General features: G+C 35.5%; 1 protein-coding gene across 6 annotated transcripts in view; it reads right to left on the bottom strand.

The window, feature by feature from the left end:
- Positions 341–19,108, bottom strand: part of SCN1A (sodium voltage-gated channel alpha subunit 1) — a 166,850-nt gene continuing 148,082 nt past the window's right edge. For 3 of the 6 annotated variants that reach the window (XM_021076172.1, XM_021076169.1, XM_021076173.1), the window contains exons 22-27: positions 13,921–14,202; positions 11,464–11,517; positions 9,991–10,128; positions 7,932–8,036; positions 6,052–6,322; positions 341–3,565 (exon numbers count right to left, since the gene is read on the bottom strand). In XM_021076172.1, the coding sequence (XP_020931831.1) occupies positions 2,388–3,565; positions 6,052–6,322; positions 7,932–8,036; positions 9,991–10,128; positions 11,464–11,517; positions 13,921–14,202 (2,028 nt within the window). In that variant the 3' untranslated portion in view covers positions 341–2,387. The remainder of the gene's footprint in view (positions 3,566–6,051; positions 6,323–7,931; positions 8,037–9,990; positions 10,129–11,463; positions 11,518–13,920; positions 14,203–19,108) is intronic. The other 3 variants (XM_021076174.1, XM_021076170.1, XM_021076171.1) reach the window with 1 other exon arrangement.

Raw genomic sequence — 19,108 nt, forward strand, 5'->3', positions numbered from 1 at the left:
TGAGGGCTTCTCTTGGCACCTCAAATGGTCATCCACCATCACTCCATTTCCAGATCCTTCTTTTCCTCCTAGAGTCACCAGCTTACTCTAGCATCAGTTTTTTCTCCTACCAGAGACCATGCGTTACTGCTTATAGCCCTGGCAGGTCACTTCTCCCCAGTTCATTTTATACCTCAGATTTTCTTTTTGTCAGTGTGGGTAGACCTGGGTGTGTGTGTGTGTGTGTGTGTGTGTGTGTGTGTGTGTGTATGTTTAGCTCCCCTTCTCCCCCACTTTGTGTAATAAAAATATCTTCAACTTGTTATAAAGCACCATTAACCAAAAGTAACTGGGCAAACAATAAAATTAAAAATGTAATCTTTATTAGTTTTGCACATTTTTAATGTTGGTTAGCATCAGTTAGGGTAATAGTAGCATTTTCCAGCATGCAGTTCACGAATACAGTTTATCTAAGTAGACTTAAGAAAAAGAGGTGCCTATGGTTTGCTTCTGTAAGAAACACAAAATGTCCTGACAATGTAAGTTCACTACTCTCTGTTCTTGCTGAAAAAAAATTGTGAAACCCATGTTATATTCTGAGCAATCTAGAGCAGTATGACTCCAAAGAAATGAAGACATAAACAGAAGTCAGAAAAAAAGGATAAAAATGAAAAATAAGCACTACCTTCAATCAGTTAGTGTAGGCACTACCAAAAATGTAAATAAAAATTTATACCTTTTTCCAATTGCAAAGCATAATTTGGATGCCGGTTGTGAACCTATTTTTGCCCCTGAAAATTATTAAATAATCTAAAATTAGCAAATGTAATAAAAAAAGCAGAAATCTACAACTACCTAGTCTTGTTTTCATGTCTTATTTAGCAAATTTCTTCCATGAAAAAGTACTATGGACAGAAAGTAAGAAAGTGATTGTGATATCAATCTCAAGATAATTTCCTCTTCATATTTATGTACATAATGCTGAAAAATAAAATAAAATGACTTTTTACAGTATTTATATTTGCTTATAAAATTCTAAACACATTTTAACAGGTTAAGCAGTGTTTTTTTTTTTTAATATGACTGTACAGTCGGGCTATACACCATATGTTATCCACTTAAAATTTAAAAATAACCAAAAAGCTGTTAAAGTGCTGCAAACTATTGCTTAATGACTTAAAGAAATGAGATCTGTTGAAGAGTTTCCTTGACTTTACCAATGACATATGGTTTCTCATAAATGAGGTTCTGAACAGCAGGAGAAACCAGATACAGCAGCATGGTAATAGAAACATGCATTGATAGCATCCAAACTACCTATAATGGTACGGAATACATTATATTACCTGTGTAAAGCTTGCACTCTACATTTCTTGTGGTACATATTTGATGCAATAAATGCTGTGCTTAGGTCATTATTTGTTTGCTCAAACGTGCACCACAGGGTAAAATGACTATTTGCATAATAAATAGCATTTCAGTAACATATACATTGTCAACCTTGCTGAGCTGAAGATGGCTAAACAAAGTGCAGGAGTAAGCAGAAATTTATAAAGGGGTCTTTAGTGGGGGAAGCAGTGCTCATTCTTCAGTTTTTTAAATACTGTAAACGGAAACGTAACATTTATGACTCCAAACATTTGAGTGAAGTTTGCACCTGCTAAGATTTAATGGACTACCCCCCAGAAATGACGGACTTGGTCTAGGGGCTGGGTTTGACAAAACAAGATCAGCAAAGCACCTCCAATTATGGCCTAATTACCCCTCCCAAAAACATGGATGGAATTTAAGAACTCCTTGTTTTCCTCTTGACTTTTTGTCATGCATGATCGCTAAGTGTAGCATGCCCTCATGCAAACCACATCTTTGTGCAGATGAGAGGGCCATGTGATTGCCACAAAGCCCCGTGGTATACTGTTAAAGAGGTCCTTTTGTCTATTTCCCAACAGAAACCCCGTTTACAAAAATAGTCACATATAATAAACAACATATGGACTAAAAAAAAGATGAATCCACTAACTGACTTTGTAAAAATGTGACAAATGTGGCAGTTGAAATGCAAAGAGTGGATACAATTGCTACACTAAAGTGTTTCACGTTAATCCTCGAATTCTAGGTTTGCACCCCTTTGAACTGGTCCCTACAGTCTGAGTAGCCGTTTTGTCTCTTGTCTTCAGCAGTGTCAGCTGGTAGTGAGAACAGTAACCTCCTGTCAAGGTCGTCTCCCCTTTGCACAGAGTCACAGTTTTCCGACAAGGGGTCACCGTCTGATTGTAGGCACTGACCTTAAGTAGATTTGTGTAAAAACAGTCAGTTTGGCATTGACCTCCTAAAGGAGTCCTTTTGACAAAAATACATCACCTTCACAGGCTGTAAACAATTTGCCACCCAGTGATTTGTATTTATTTTTATTTCCCTTTGGCTTTTTCATCTTTGCCTTCTTGCTCGTGTTTTTCCACAATTGGCTTTGTTACCCGATCATAGGAGGGTGGACAAGCTGCTGTGGACATGGTCAGATCAGTCTTTTCTGTCATAGAGTTTTCATTTATTCTGTCAATTATCATGTCTTCTTTTACAAGAAGGTTAGCCCCGCCTTTGATTTTATTTTTATTATACGTAAATGAAGCTTGTTTTACAGTTCGCTTTAAAAGGTGGCGCCTGTAAGCACGCTGAATAATAACCGCAGATACCTCCTCTTGTTTTCTTTTTAAAGTTGTAGTTATTGGCTGATAGGAGACCTTTGACGGGTTTGAGGCCATGAATCGCTCTTCCATCTGTATTCGGAGAGCATCCATCTCTCCACTCTCCCCCAGAACACGCTTCGTGAAAGCAAATAAGATGTCAAGGCAGTGGATGCGGTCCCCACTGACCATGGGCAAATCCATGGCAATAAGCTGGAGTTTGTTTGGTTGTGGCAAGTTGAGGGGAGGTTCAAGAGCAGCTGCAAACTGAGAGAGCTTTTCAAATTCCATGAACTGGGTGGCATCGGGATCAAACTTCTCCCACACCTCGTAGAACATCTCAAAGTCATCCTCACTCAGGGGCTCTGCACTTTCTTCAGTAGCAACACTGAAGTTCTCGAGGATGACAGCGATGTACATGTTCACCACGACCAGAAATGATATGATGATGTAACTGACAAAGAAGAAAATCCCAACAGATGGGTTCCCGCAGTCTCCCTTAACTGAGCTGCCAGGGTTAACTTTATTGGGGTCACAATCAGGTGGTTTACTGTTGAGAATAGGTGCTAGCAGTCCATCCCAGCCAGCAGAGGTGGTGATCTGGAACAGGCAGATCATGCTATTGCCAAAGGTCTCAAAGTTGAACATGTCATCAATTCCCACCTCCCTCTTAACATAGGCGAAGTTGGACATTCCAAAGATGGCGTAGATGAACATGACCAGGAAGAGCAGGAGGCCGATGTTGAACAGCGCAGGCAGGGACATCATCAAAGCAAAGAGCAGCGTGCGGATCCCCTTGGCCCCTTTGATCAGACGCAGGATGCGGCCAATCCTGGCAAGACGGATCACTCGGAACAGGGTAGGGGACACAAAATATTTCTCTATCAACTCAGCCAGAAACATACCTATAGATAAAAGATGAGAGTATCAATTAATGAAGAAGTTATCCATTAAAAGAATACTCAAATTTCTGTTAAGGCTCCAAGGTAAAGTTCAGAGTACTGAAACTCAGTTACCTAATATTAAATGTGACATACATAAGTATATATCATATTCTATAAATAAGCCTTCCTTTTGGCATTCAGCAATTAAATTCAACTCAATATTTGCTATGAACTAAATTGTGTCTACCCCGCCCCCAAGTTCATACATTAAGCCCTAACTCCCCAAGGAGGTTGTATTTGGAGACAGGGCTTTTGGGAGACAATTATGTTTAGATGAGGTCATGAGGTTGGAGCCCTCAGGATAAGATTAGTGCCCTCATGAGAAAAGACACTAGAGAGCTGGCTCTCCCTTTCTCTGTGCCATGTGACATAGCGAGAAGACTGCCATCTACCAGCCAGGAAGAGGGCCTCACTGGAAACCCATCATGCTGGCACCTTGACCTGGACCTCTAGCCTCCAGAACTATGAGAAAATAAGTCTCTCTTGTTTAGGCCACCCAGTCTGTGGTAATTCATTTTGGTTGTCCAAGGTGACTAAGACAATGTTCAATTCACTAAGGATTTTATAGTACCTTTTATCTTGAGGGATAGCTCTAGACTATTTTTAGCTTATACATAATACTAAGACTAAATCTAAAAAAATAACTTAAAAATTCTCAAGTCTCTCTGAAGAGCAGCAGCCAACACTGTAAGTAAACTTTCATAAAATGAACATAATTTTTTCTCTGAACTGCCAAATCATATACCCTTTAATCAGGCCTTCCCCACCTAAAAATACTGCATTTTTTAAGGGCCACACCCATGGCATATGGAGGTTCCCTGGCTAGGGGTCAAATCGGAGCTGTAGCTGCCGGCCTGTGCCACAGCCACAATAACGCCAGATCTGAACCATGTCTGTGATCTACACCACAGCTCACGGCAACGATGGATCCTTGACACACTGAGCGAGGCCAGGGATTGAACCTGCAACCTCATGGTTACTAGTCAGATTCATTTCCAGTGTGCCCCAATGGGAACTCCTAAAAATATGTGCAGTTTTTAATGCTATTTTCATCTCTCCATGAACTTGATGCATCCCTAAGCTTCCACTGTAATATTTTTTATATGTATTTATATACGCTCTGGTGGGTTTCTAAAGGATTTAAGCTGAAGCTCCTTCTGGTTTCCTGTGTCTGGTGTTGGTCTCTCAGCCCTCTTCCTTAAAGCTCCTTTCTCCATCTGCCTTTTAAATAGTGAAATAATGATTGAGCTGAAGAGGAGCTCAAGAAACCAAGTACCTTTGAATTATACTACCTCATTCTGTAGAGAATAGTTAAGTGTGTGTGAGTGTGTGTGTGTGTGTGTTTATGAGAGAGAAAGAGGAAAGAGACAGAGGGAGAGAAAGAGATGAATACAACTAAGTACCCTATCCACAACTGATTACACCACAGATTAGTTGGGAATTAAAGGCTATATACAATGTATGAGTTGGATATAAGATCAACTTCGTCAGAGAGAGGAATGGAATAAAAATCTGCCCAATGCAGGTGCCCCATATCAAATGGTAAAATATTGACCCCAAGAAATCATCAGGTTTAGGGAAGAATGAAAACTATAGGCTCACAGACAGACTTCTTCACTTCACTGGAGCTAGAGTTGTAATCTTTTTTTTTTTTTTTTTTAAAGCCTCACTTGGGCACATGAAATTTCCCTGGTCAGGGACTGAATCTGAGCCGCAGCTGTGACCTGAGCCACTGTAGTTAGATTCTTAACCCACTGTACCATGGAGGGAACTCCTAGAATTGTATCTACTGAAATGATACAATTGTTGTTCATGTGACCTATTTAACATTACAAGCTTTGAAGTGTATGAATGATGAAATGATGTTCCATGCCACATCACTGCTTTTGTGATAATTACTATAAACTCATTTCAAAGTAATCTAGAAAATCTCTGAGATGCTGCATTAAAGAACCTACCATCTGCATTTGCTGGCATTTTGTTCTTAGTTTTATTCTCTTTTCATTCTATGCTCTTTATTTGCCACCAGTTTCCTCTCCTACCTATCTGCTAATGACTCTGTTTCTATGTCTCTGATTCACTCTCTCCTGAGTACCAGACTAAATTTCTAGTCCTCTTTTCAACAGAGCCTTTTAGATACTGTATAGACTATTCAGCTTCAACATGTCAAAAACATTTCAATCTTAGTTAACAGCACATTCCCAGTTCAAATGAATAAAACTTTACTATACTGACAAATAAAATACCTAGTCTAAAATGGATAGAATAGGATACAACACTCTGTGTACCAGGAGCCTTATTTTGTAAGAAAGACAAACACAGTTGAATGAAATAAATCAAAATTTTCACAGTGGTTTTCTCTGAGTTGTGGGAATGCCTCTAATTTAAACTTGACTGTTCCAACTTTTTATTGAGCTGAACTTAAGAGATGTGAAAATACTTCTTACCTACAATGGAAAGAATGACAACCACAAAATCAAAAATATTCCAGCCAATTGTAAAATAATAATGGCGGAGGGAGATAAGCTTCAGCACACACTCTCCAGTGAACAGCACAATGAACACCAGGTTGATGCGGGACAAAATGTTGGTCACATAGTCACTCTGGTCGTCAGTTTCTACCATCATTGTGACCATGTTGAGACAGATGAGAATCATGATACTTATGTCAAAAACTTGTCTGGTTACGAAGTCAAAGACCATTCCTTGAAATTTGTTCTATAAAGAAACAGAAATGCTTTTAGCAACAGAAGAGTTTTCCTGTGTACATTAGCTTCTACATAAGAAATTTCTGCACTAATTGGCTGTCTAGTATTGTACATAGGAACCACTGGCCCTGAATTTTATAAAAAATAGTTTATAGTGCATTAACTTTATAAACTGTGTTATCTAATTGCTATTTACTAATATATATTCCACAGAATAACAATTCCTTGTCAGAAGGGGATTTCTGATAAATATTGCATACTATACACTTCTCTGAAAGGCAGAAATACATATTAATGTATTAAGATTATGAAAAGTTAAGAAACCTGCTTAATTTTGTTTTACCAAACAAAACTGTTTTGTTTTGCTTAATTTCCCACTATCAGTAGACCATACAGCACTTTCAAAATATAGAAGCTATTATTTGTTAATAGATGTACTATATTCTCAATTGCCTTATTCTTAAAGAATTGTTATAGGGAAACTGGGATTTCCATGATACATCTATAACCTTATGCATTTAAAGTCCACATGTGACAATACTGATGTTCTTCCACCAAACGGTCTTGGCTGACACTGTCACACACAGACTATAGACTCTACACAGGGATAATCAGACCAGAATGACACTCCTTAGGCTTTGATGGCAAAATTTCATAAAACTTGTCACTGATCTGTGGTTCTGCTCCCCGGCTCTGCCTCTGTCCTTCACTGCAGGTCACTGTCTGGCCCATTTTCCTAGGTCACTGAGGGACTTTGAGGATATATTCTTCCTTATACTTTTCCTACACATAGTTGACTCATTTCTACTTCCAGTGTTAAGGCTTAACAGAGGACAATATATGTTTTTCATTACTCTCAAGAAGGCAACTCTTGGCTAGAACAATATGAATATAAATATTCACTAGTGTTTTATTCCCCAGTGTACCCAAGGAATTGTTTTACCCTCACGTCATTGTCGTAAAAATCAATACAACTTGGGATAAGCCTTCTCCATTTCACAGCAGTTGTTTGTTGGTTCATCATGGAAGCATGACATTTGTAATTTATCATCCTGAATTGTACTTATTGACTCTGATTTCTGGAGATATTCATAATTTCTAAATTTATGGCCATGTATATGAATATTGGATATTGGAACTTTTCCTTCTCCAAAACACCCAGTACCTCTAATGAAAAATAAAATGGAAGTAAGGTGTTATTTCACTCAATACTTCATTGGTTTGTTAATATAGAAGAAATAAGCATGTTTTTTAACCCCATCCACAACTTACTTCTCTCCCTAACATTACTGGGCAACTACTCTTGAGTTATATGATCAATTTCTTGTGCACATCACACTGCCTTTGTGTCTTTTGGCATTTCATTTAGATGACAGTTGGGTAATCCTAAATGCTTTGAAGATAAGGGTGAATTTTCTGTTTCTTTTTCTTTTTAGGTCTTTCTTTTTTTTAAAAAAAAATTTTTACCATTACCATAAAAGGTATGAATTAATGATGCTCTAAAAGTGGAAGAAATATTTGCTGCTGGAAATACTAGCTGCTATCTCTTCTGTGAGAAAAACCCATGCAAGTTTTTGTTTTTGTATATTTTTTCTACCACATCATTTGGTATTTCTTACTCCTGGTCGAGGTATAGGCTTTTGTGGCTTTTTCGATCCTAATTTTTTCATTGCATTATAGTATTTCTTCTGTTCTTCTGTCATAAAGATGTCTTGACCTCCAAAGTATAGAAAAGAAAGATCAAAACTGGTTAAAACTGTGTCCCTTTGCACATAGTTTTTCAGTGTTAAACTTAAAAGCCCTGGAATGGGACAGTTAAAAAACGAAATGAAAAATTCAACTAATTAACATATTCATGCCTGGGATTTTTAAATTGGAAAAATTAAAACTAGCTCTTAGTTACTGTAATTTATTTATTTCTCACAATCATCCAAAATTGACTTTATTATTTTCATTATTAGTTTATGGAGGACAAAAATCCCAGAAACCAGAGGTTAGTTATTTTTGTCTAGACTGTATACTCAGGGAGTTAAAAAATATGATTCACTGAAACATTAAATACTTGGTTCCTTACACTATACACACTGCCTTTTTGAAGATAAAGACAATGATTTTCTTATTCATATGTAGCAGAATTAGAGTAGATATACTGAATGATGGTTTAGAGTTACTCATAAAAAGCCACTTTCACTCTCCAAGAATTGGACCAAAAAGATAGAAAGGAAACTGGACGAGCTGGTAGAAGAATTAGGGGGAACGTCAGAGGTCATAAGTATGGCAGGTACGTGATAGGCCAGTAGGATAATTTAGTAAAAATCAAGAATGGGGGCAGAAATGTTCTATAATTAAAGTGTATTATAAAATGAAACCACTCATGATGTAAGAAGAAAACAGATTGGGCAAATGAGATAAAGGATCAGTATACAAAGGAAGAGATATAAATGGCAAAAAAATAAGCCCTCAAAATAAGAGACATTAAAATTGAATGTAATTTTCATTTATCAAAAATCAAGTATCAAAAAAAGAGAAATGTGATTCTCTATATGATGTGATGCCAGTGTGATGCCAGTGAAACAGCAGTGACCTGACCACATCCATTTGCTGTTATTGGGAGTGCTCGGCATGTTATTCTGGGAAAGCAAAATTCTTGGGAATTTATCTTAAGGAAATAATTAAAGGCTTAAATTCTTTGAGAACAAAGACTTTTGACTGGGCAGTGTTTAAAGCATTAAAGATTAGAAACAACCTAAATCATCAATCTATTGGGAAATGGTTATGTAACATAATTATATATCTATACATATACATATGTATATATATATAGAGTGTGTGTGTGTATATATGGAATCATAACAAAATGGGAAAATACTTAAGTCAAAAAATTATAATTGCAGATAAAATAACTTCAATGACAGGGATATGTGTAGAAAAAGCTTGAACAGAAAAACATAAAACATGAATAGTGGTTACGCCTGAATAATGATATTTTTTTACTTTCTGTTTTTGATAATGTATAGATATATGGGCTTTATAAATGATAATTAAAAAGCTATTCAATTCAAGCCTGGAACTTATAGTTTATAATTAAATATCAGGGAGAATGAAGTGGGAACATATAATAGAGCCAATAAAGGATTTAAAAATATGAAAAGAAATAGTAGAAGAAGCTTATATCTCAGGCCTAATTTACTGCAAAGAATCTAAAGTTTTTTGCTGGAAAATATATTTTAAGGAGGGAAGTTGTAGGGATAAAACAACAAGTTGACTCTGGTTCTTTTCTAGTTCTTCTTAAATTATTCTCTTTCCCGGCAGCTGTAGCTCTGATTAGACCCCTAGCCTGGGAACCTCCATATGCTGCAGGTGCGGCCCTAAAAAGCAAAGCAAAACAAAACAAAACAAAACAAAATCATTCTCTTTCAAAAGAGAAAATGTGGTTCCTGTTTTTTTGTTTTTTAAGGGGAGAGAGGTTTTGTGAGCCTATGCACAACCTATGCGCAGTGATTCTTGGCTTTCGATACCGTAAAAGAGATGGGCAGTGAATGGCAGGTGGGAGGATGCAAAATAGATATTTTAATATTTAATTCTGTTTGGTTTCTGAGTTAAAGTACTTATTTGGTATTGAAATCCTTTCACATAATTTATTATCTCAGTAAGAGAGAAAATATTAGAGGTACTTATCTTCTTTTTTTGCTGGTTGAAATTATCTATGATGACACCAATAAACAGGTTCAAGGTGAAGAAGGACCCAAAGATGATGAAAATAACAAAGTAAAGATACATGTATAGACTTTCCTCATACTTAGGCTGGAGTTCCACCTACCAAAGGAGAATATTTTGTAAAATATTACAATACATTTTGATGCTAGATATCATTGGTGCTTTTTCATGTGAATAGAAAATTTCTAGTGTACTTTATTAGATTACTTTATTATTGATTACTTTATTAGTAGTGCTTCTCTTTATTTCCTCTAAATCAGTTCCTCTAAAAAAAACCTCTGAAATTAGACTTTATCTGAAATCAGTAAATAGGTATAGTCTATATTTAGAAACAATTACTACTGGATACATGAATTTATTTAGCAAACAAAAACTGAGTTACTTATTTAGATGTTGTCTTTACCATTATAACATTCATTGAATTTTTCAAATTGAGTAGACATAATTGGACCCTCTATTGTCTGAATCCTCAATCCTCTCTAGACTGTACTCATAATAAATAAGCATCAATCTATCCTTATCACTTGGTAAAGAAGTAAAGGATATAAATTGCGCCTGAATAGATTAATATCCTTCTAAAGACAGAGTTAAAAACCAATCAAACACACAAAACAAAATAATAAGTAACAATGAAATAACACAACTCTGAAGGATATCAGGTAGGTCCTCAATATAAAACTAAAGCCATTTATGAGAAATGTACATCAAGAAAGATAAAAATGGGCTTATCAGGTCAGTTTAAAGATTACAGGGGCAAAAATCTTTCTATATGATGATAGACTAAACAGATGGGACCTCTGGAAAGATAAAGAGAAAATTCTAAATTTTACAAAGTTTTGAAGAGCAGAGTTGGAATGATCATGAATTTCAATTCTTTTGAAGCCTGAAAGAGGCTGTTGTAGGAAAAATAAAAAAAGTAGGTCTTAGGTAATATAAACTTAAAATAAATTGTTAATCATAGAAATGATGCTGGTATCTATAAAGGCTCCAGTAAATTTAGAGGTGCTATAATCAAATAAAAGAATGAATTTTAGAGTGGCTATTACAGAAATCTGAGGCTGCCTAGAAAACATCCCTAACTTGTCCAATATGAAGGGTGAATATACATTTCAACTACTGATGGCAATCCTGTATTTCTTCACATTTGCTCTAACACTCCAAAATTATTACTGATTATATAATTGGTAGATTATACATATTTAATAGAAGGATATTTATTAGTTATTAAATATATGTTACTTTAGTTTGATTTGTATTGTGATATATCTTAGAAAGATCTTTCCAATAAATATTGCTATACTTGAAAAGTAAGCCATATTTACTTTTAAAAAACATCACTGTAGAATCATTCCATTTAGCTGCTATACTCTGTTAAATTAATTTTTGTACCTAATCAATATTGTGAAAAGCCTTAGGGTATAAAAGAATACTTACATTTCTGGAATCAACTGCTGCATACATTATATCCATCCATCCCTTAAATGTGGCCTATTAAAAAGGACATTCATGTTTTACTTTGGAGTAAAAATAATTCAGACCTGAGGTTTAATAAATATTCTTACCGATATATTTCTTTAAAAGGAGCATTTTGAAAGACATCTTAAAACACATTTTGCAAGGATTTTGGACCAACAATATCTTGGTCAGTCTTTTCATTTTTACAGCATATAATGAACAAAATGGTCATTTGATATATCCTCCTGCTTGATAAGCAACTTACAAATACTTCTCAATTCTTTAGAGTTAATGGAATCATGCAATTTAAAGTGCTATCAAAATTTAGTTGAATACTTTTAGGAATATTTACAAATGCCCACACACAGGGCAATATCTGTAGCAGCAAAACAGTTACAACTTAGATCTGAAGAGCGTCGACTAAAATCTATCTATAAGGTGGTCATGGTGACTGAAAGTTTATGATTTCTCTTGATTTTAACACTCTTAAGGATCATACAGGTATACAAAAAAGTTAGAGTTGCAACTAACATTTTAAGAATATTGAAATATAAAATCTAGAAATAATCCTATATTTCACTTTCTTCTCTCTGTAATTTTTGATTTGAGAGGGAATTAATTTGGATAAGAAAAGTGAAAAATAGTATGATAGACACTTGGTATTCCCAAGTCTAATAACTTCTTTTAGACTAATTAGTTATTAATTTGCTACTTGTTCTAGGGTCTGAATTTTGAGCCTTGTGGGCCTGAGAGAATTATTCCTACATAAGGAGGTCCAGCAAAAAGTTTTCAGCATCTGTATCTCAGCCAATCTTTGTGTTTATAATACTAACACTTGTGAAGTGGTAGATATCATGAGAAGAAAGCCAAGCAAGGGTGCTTATGATGCAGTGAAGAGAAAGTCATGATTCTCAGCTAGACAATAGAACTTATTTGTATATCAAAGAGGGAAATGTTGAATGTGTCAGTGGCTGAAGTCAATGAAAGAACATGTTTATTACACACCAGGTACAGGAACAGATATTTCAATGAATTGTTAATTAACAGAGAGAGGGCTCTGTCGAAAGCCAGATATAAACTGGTACTTTCCAGTTTCTTTAGTAGCAGAAATTATTTAACATCTTTTTGCAGGATCTTTATCTTACATTTTCAGAAGTGTTTAGCATTTTTAAGGGACTTCTTGGAATTTTTAATTTTTCTTTCTCAATTTTATGGAGGAAGTGATAAGCTTTAGTCATATTTACAAGTGTTTTTATTAGCTAGGGGTTAGGATAAGTGCCCAAGGAAATATCATCCTGTGTCTACTACAATATTTAAAGAAATAATATTTGCCAGATTTTCAAAATCTCTATTCTAATTGCATGAGCATTCAGACTCAGTCAGAAACATCTACAAGGGAAATAATTTCTAACAAGAAGGTGGAAAGAACTTGTAAAGGGATCACAGTATTGACACCTCTGAAAGAGATGCAGGAGGGTTTTGACCGGTGTGGTCTTGTTTGCTTGCTTAGTCTCCTGGTTGAACAAATGAAAACATAACCCCAGTGAAAGGAAATAGGCTTCTGGACTGAAAACCCTGCAGAACCCCAGGAAAAAACTTATATGACTATTTTTTTTTTTAAGTTGAGTTTTCAGTGGCCAAAATAGAACTTCATTTTTACAATGGTTTCAAAAGATCTGGACTGTGTTTTTATCCCCTGCTTTGTTGTGATGCAGCTACAAGAAGAACATCAAAATAACCTCTTTAAGAGGCCACCATCTTTTGTATTTTCATAAATTATGAACTTTTTCTTTTGCGTAAATCAGTCTTAGAGACCCAGTAGTGAAAACATTAATATATAGGGGGGAAAAAAGACTTAAGTAATTGTACTGAAAGGTCATTTGGGGACAACAGCTACTTGTGTTTCATTTCCGTGTCTAGGTGTTAACTGGTATTATTCCATTTCACTATGAGGATCTAATCTTAAAGCCTACATATCATTCCCCAAGCTTCAGTCCAAATGATACAATTTAGTAGCAGTTAATGTCTACCAATTAGTTATAATCCAACCAGGTGTGCTAAGCAGTTGTGTTTTGAGCAGGGGGTGGGAGTGTGATCCCTCAGTGAAACAAGCTTTCCAATTGCAATAGGAAAAATAATACATTTATTAATTTATTAATCTACTTGTTCATATGGGAAGAGAGAATAATATGAGAAGAAAGAGAAGATCTTTGGAACGAACTAAAATACCTGGCCACTATTGACTACATCTGCACTGCTTAAATATACGTTTGTTTCACCCATCTGGGCTCATAAACTTGTACTAATAAATCAAAATTTGAAAAAAGGAAATATATTATAAACTTTCTTCTTAGTAACTAAATCATAGCTACATGTCATTACTTTGTTATCATTCCAAACAATAAACACATTTCAGAGAAAAGAGTATTCACTTACAACTTGAAGCAAAGAGAGATACCCAAATCCTACATTATCAAAGTTTACTTTCACATTTTTCCATCGGGCAGTCTCATTTCTTTCTATTAGTATTAGGCAATCAGAATGATTATTCACTTCGCTGATGTCAAACATGTCACCAGTTGTGGTGTTAACACAGTGGTAGAATTTGCCAGCAAACAAATTTACGCCCATGATGCTGAAAATTAGCCAGAATATAAGACAAACCAGGAGCACATTCATGATGGATGGAATTGCTCCTAAAAGGGCATTCACAACCACCTAATACACAAATGGAAAAAAAGAAAAGTCAGAATTCTTATTGATTAAAAGAAAAAAAAAAAGACATTCCCCTAGTAGTCTTCAGTCTTTCTAATTTTTTCTTTTTTACTATCAAGACTATTCTAGGATATTTAAAAGCAAAGTAAAAAAGTCATAAAATGAAATATATTCTTTCTTAAGCAATACATTTAGGGAAATAAATATAAATAATATAACAACGATAAAAAAGTTTGAAAAAAGAGAAGAGGAAGTATAAAAGGCTAAAGGAAAAACAAAATCAGAGGAATTTGCTGCCAGATTGAAGTCAGGAAACTTGTTTATTAGAAAAAGATAAGTAAGAAATCCTAACAGAAGATTAACTCATTAAAAAAGGCAATATATTAAAGAATGAAACTAAAATATTGGGACAAGAGTTGGTTTGACCAATATATTTTAATAAACTAAAAATTCAGGTGTATAAATATAGAAATATTATTAAATACCTAATATAGTTTTGTCCTTAATTATTCATGCATTGCTATGACTAATAATCATTTTTGCATAAGAAGCAAGACAATTTAGCATTATGTATTTCATTAGATCATCACATCGTTTATTTCAAGCTCCAGTCATATCAGTTGTTTCATTTACTGAGTTTAATTTGATAAACTTATTTTAAATGAAACATAATAGAAATCAGTTTCTTAGGAAAATAAGATAAAGAGGGATGCCATATTTGGGATGATAGTTCCCAAATCTGATGTGATTATATCAAGTTCTGTGCTAAATAATTATCTACTCTTCTTTATTTTTATGGAAACATCTTTCCCCTCTTATATTTATTTCTGGACCAAATTAAAAATCTGAGTTTTTGTATTTAGCAGCACTGTAGGGATGACTGTCCTTGCATCCACCTCTCTAGTTCCCATTGGAGCTGCACAGGAGTAGCTAAGAGAGAAAGGCAGGCCTCAAGTTGTTCCAAAGAGGCAGATGATGTCCCAGAACTGACCATCAATAGCTACGTTTAATTCTTCCTATGTCCCTCTATTATTCTTGTCAACCTGATCCAAAATAAACAAAAGGCATCAAACTATCTTCTACCTGCTGTTTGATATCAGCGTATTTTTAAAACAAATTTTTTGATTGTCGAAAAAAAGAAGAGATGAGGCAATGCCTTATGCTTCTGAGCTGTGCTGAATGTCTGTAAAGAACGCTAGGCCTTCTGGAGTTACAACGGTGTAATAAGTGGGCCAAAGGAAATGATAAAACCACTCATGGTAAAGAAGGGAATGAGAATGAAAAAATTAAGTCAGTTGAATTATCTAGGCAGATCCAGATGATGTGGGTTATGGAGCCTAGCAAGCTGATATGTGGCATCTCACCTTTATCTCATTTGGCTATCTGCATTAATACAATTAAATAAGTCTGTATTTTATACTTCACTTTAAATGTTTGAATACACTCAGATTTCTTTTCGATTCAAGATTTGACAGCTGAAATCAAGTTATTTTTCCCCTCCTTTCCAAATATTTTGTCTACCTTCCAGATTTAAAAGCTGATTTTACTGTGTATACACAAAGTACATGTTAAAATGCACATCTTTATCTACAATATCCAATTTAGTGTATGAGCAGAACACTGGTTACCTCTATCTATTTCCTGAATTCTTTCCACACCAACCTGTAGGTCTCACACTTCTTTCTTCAAAACCTTCCTCACCTCTATCACTTCTCCATTTTCACAGTCATCATTCCTACTTCTGATATCTGTTGGTACATACCTGTAATATTTTCAGAGTGTTTCTTTGTTTTTGTTTTTAGGGGCACACTCAAGGTACACTGAAGTTCCCAGGCTAGGGGTCGAATCAGAGATGCAGCTGCCAGCCCATGTCATAGCCACAGCAATACCAGATCCGAGCCATGTCTGCAATCTACACCACAGCTCATGGCAATGCTAGATCCTTAATCCACTGAGCAGGGCCAGGGATCGAACCTGTATTCTCATGGATACTCGTCAGGTTCGTTACCACTGAGTCACAACAGGAACTCCCAGAGTCTTCTAATTTTTCCCTTCCTTTAATTCATGTATGATGAATTAATCTTTCCCAAGTCTCATTTAAAATTATTTAATGTCTTCTCACTGATTATCAGATATTTTCCTTACCTTGATGTTCAAGTCACTCTTCAATCTACATTAAAGTTTTAACTTCCCTAGCTACCTGCTCTTCATTCCGGTCCAACTAGTATAATTACCCTGTGCTACTAACATTACCAGAGAATTGAGATGACATTTCTTTTGAAATTCCTTGCCCATTTCCTCTCTTTCTGAAGTACCCTTTCTTTTCACAAGCTGTGGTTCAAACAACACTTCTGTCTTGGAGCCTCACTTCACCCTCGATTTAGCCTCCAAAACACAGAAGAATGTTTACTCTTAAATTCAAGAATCAGAATTCCAGCAGTGGACAGGATTACAGAAATCATTTACCATTGCATTCTCATTTGGCAAATGAGAAAAAGGAGGCTAAGCTAGGTTAAGTTCAGAACATAGACTTGAAGTGGCATCTAGTGTGCCTACCGCTCGACCTCACTCATCCTCCTTTAAGAGTTGCTCCCACTTATGTGGTACCCATATTGCTTTGGATTAGAGTTCATTGCATTCTCATATCTTGACAGATAGTAGGCTTTTTCTTTTTTTTTAGTTTAAATGAAAAAAAAAAAAATCTATGTGAGAATTCTCCAAGGCTTGAATACAGTAATATAGCAGAGTGCTCTGAATATAGGACTGTAAAAATGATGATTGAGTGAATGAATGAGGTAAAGATTAGCTCAGCATTTATTGATCAAAATATAATTTTAAAATGTTATTTGTAGATATGGGATGAAAATAAAGAGCTGGATACAATGAAAAACTTGGGGTTAGCTAAGTCTGAGGGGCTTCCTATGAAACTGGGGGTTGGATGTACGCTAACATTAATAGTATTCAAGATACAAAAGAGTGACTTTCAAGATACGATTGGCATATATTTGGCCCAGAGAAAAGATTTATTTATATGAAGACAAAACAATTTGCTATTTAAAGGGCCACTTATATTTAAATTTTCATTAAATTCAGCAATGAAGGGTGAGAGGGATGCCTGTTCTTTCCCAAGAGGCCCAAGCCCTTCCTTGGTTCAGCACAGAGGAGGTATATTAATTCCTTGCAGGCCCTAGGGAACTGCAGTAATTGGTTCCCAGGTGGTGAAGGCACTAGGCAGAACTGGACTAAATAAATCAGAAAGAGGAGATTGCGGTTTCAGGATGCATAATAGGAGATACCCAAGAAAGGAACGAACCCTGGAGGTTCTTAATGAACTAACCCTGGAGGCTGCTTTTTCTCACACATGTTTTGCAAAATATCATCAAATAGAATTTCTGTATTCTTGCACAACCTATTCTTATAGAAACTCTTTCTGTCTCTACTTCATTTTCTGCTTTTTAATTAAATCAACATGAAATAAGGGATTGTCGGAGTTCCCGTCGTGGCGCAGTGGTTAACGAATCCGACTAGGAACCATGAGGTTGCGGGTTCGGTCCCTGCCCTTGCTCAGTGGGTTAACGGTCCGGCGTTGCCGTGAGCTGTGGTGTAGGTTGCAGAGGCGGCTCGGATCCCGCATTGCTGTGGCTCTGGCGTAGGCCGGTGGCTACAGCTCCGATTAGACCCCTAGCCTGGGAACCTCCATATGTCGTGGGAGCGGCCCAAGAAATGGCAAAAAAAGACAAAAAAAAAAAAAAAAAAAAGAAAGAAATAAGGGATTGTCAATGAAATAGGAAATTAGTGTTGGGAATTTTGATAACATGCAGAAATATCCTCTTGTCTGAATGAGTTATCTTTGAACTTCAAATCAATACTACTCACGGATTCTAGTGCTTCTCTAAGTGAAATACTGAAAAATCACGTGAATAAAAATTGAAGTAGGCAAATTAGAAATCACACATTTTAGAATATGAAGAAGAGTAACAATTTTTAAATCTAATATCTCTATTTGTGTTGTGGGATGTAATTAAGGTAATTATTTTTTGAAAAATGTGATACATCAATTATCCAAACAAAAATTCCAACTTTTTCTCTCCCTTAAAAATAAAAACTCTTCTCCTTTTACATTATTCCTAAACTTTAAAAATTGACAAAATATAAATTCATTTTGATTTATGTTTTCACTCTGACATCTTCTAAGATACTAAGAGGCTAACTGAAAGTAATGAATTCTCCGAAGTGAGTTTATACATTAAATTCTGTCATAATACATTTGATAAGATGTTTTATTTCTAGGTGGGTGTTCCAGACCATGTAATTCAAATAAGTAGATCCTTTCATGTTTACGTTTTTCCATTTAAAACACAAATCACATGTTCTTACTCAACTCTAAATATATTTTTGCTTTGTTACATTTTGAAAATAACCCCTATAAACTTAATAAAAAATGAGAATGATAACACAATCAATACCTGGAATATTGTACCCTAGCATCTGCTCCCACATATCAACAAGGCTAGGAAGCCACTGCTGGTATCTCAATGTCAATTTTTAGGGCCCAAACCAATATAGAAAATAGCAAGCGTTCTTTAAAATGCCTCAAACAGCATCACCAACTTGACAAGTTAAAAATTTCACACAACCATTCTACAGCAGGGTCCCCCACCCTCACCAATCAGATCATCTCCCCATAAATGGATAACTCAGTAGACACACAACTAAGTCATAGTCAGTGAAACTTAAAAAAGATATCAGCAGTTGGGGTTTGAATCCATCCATAGAGGGTAAATTCACAAAAGGTAGTTTTCTCAAAAGAAAATTTAAGACAATTGAAAATTGGGGATTAGAATGTAAATACTGTATTTTCCCTACTGCGGTGCAATAGTGCCCTTCCCAACCCCTCCCTCATCCCACT

This window comes from Sus scrofa, chromosome 15 (assembly GCF_000003025.6).
Source record: "Sus scrofa isolate TJ Tabasco breed Duroc chromosome 15, Sscrofa11.1, whole genome shotgun sequence".
NCBI lineage: Eukaryota > Metazoa > Chordata > Mammalia > Artiodactyla > Suidae > Sus > Sus scrofa.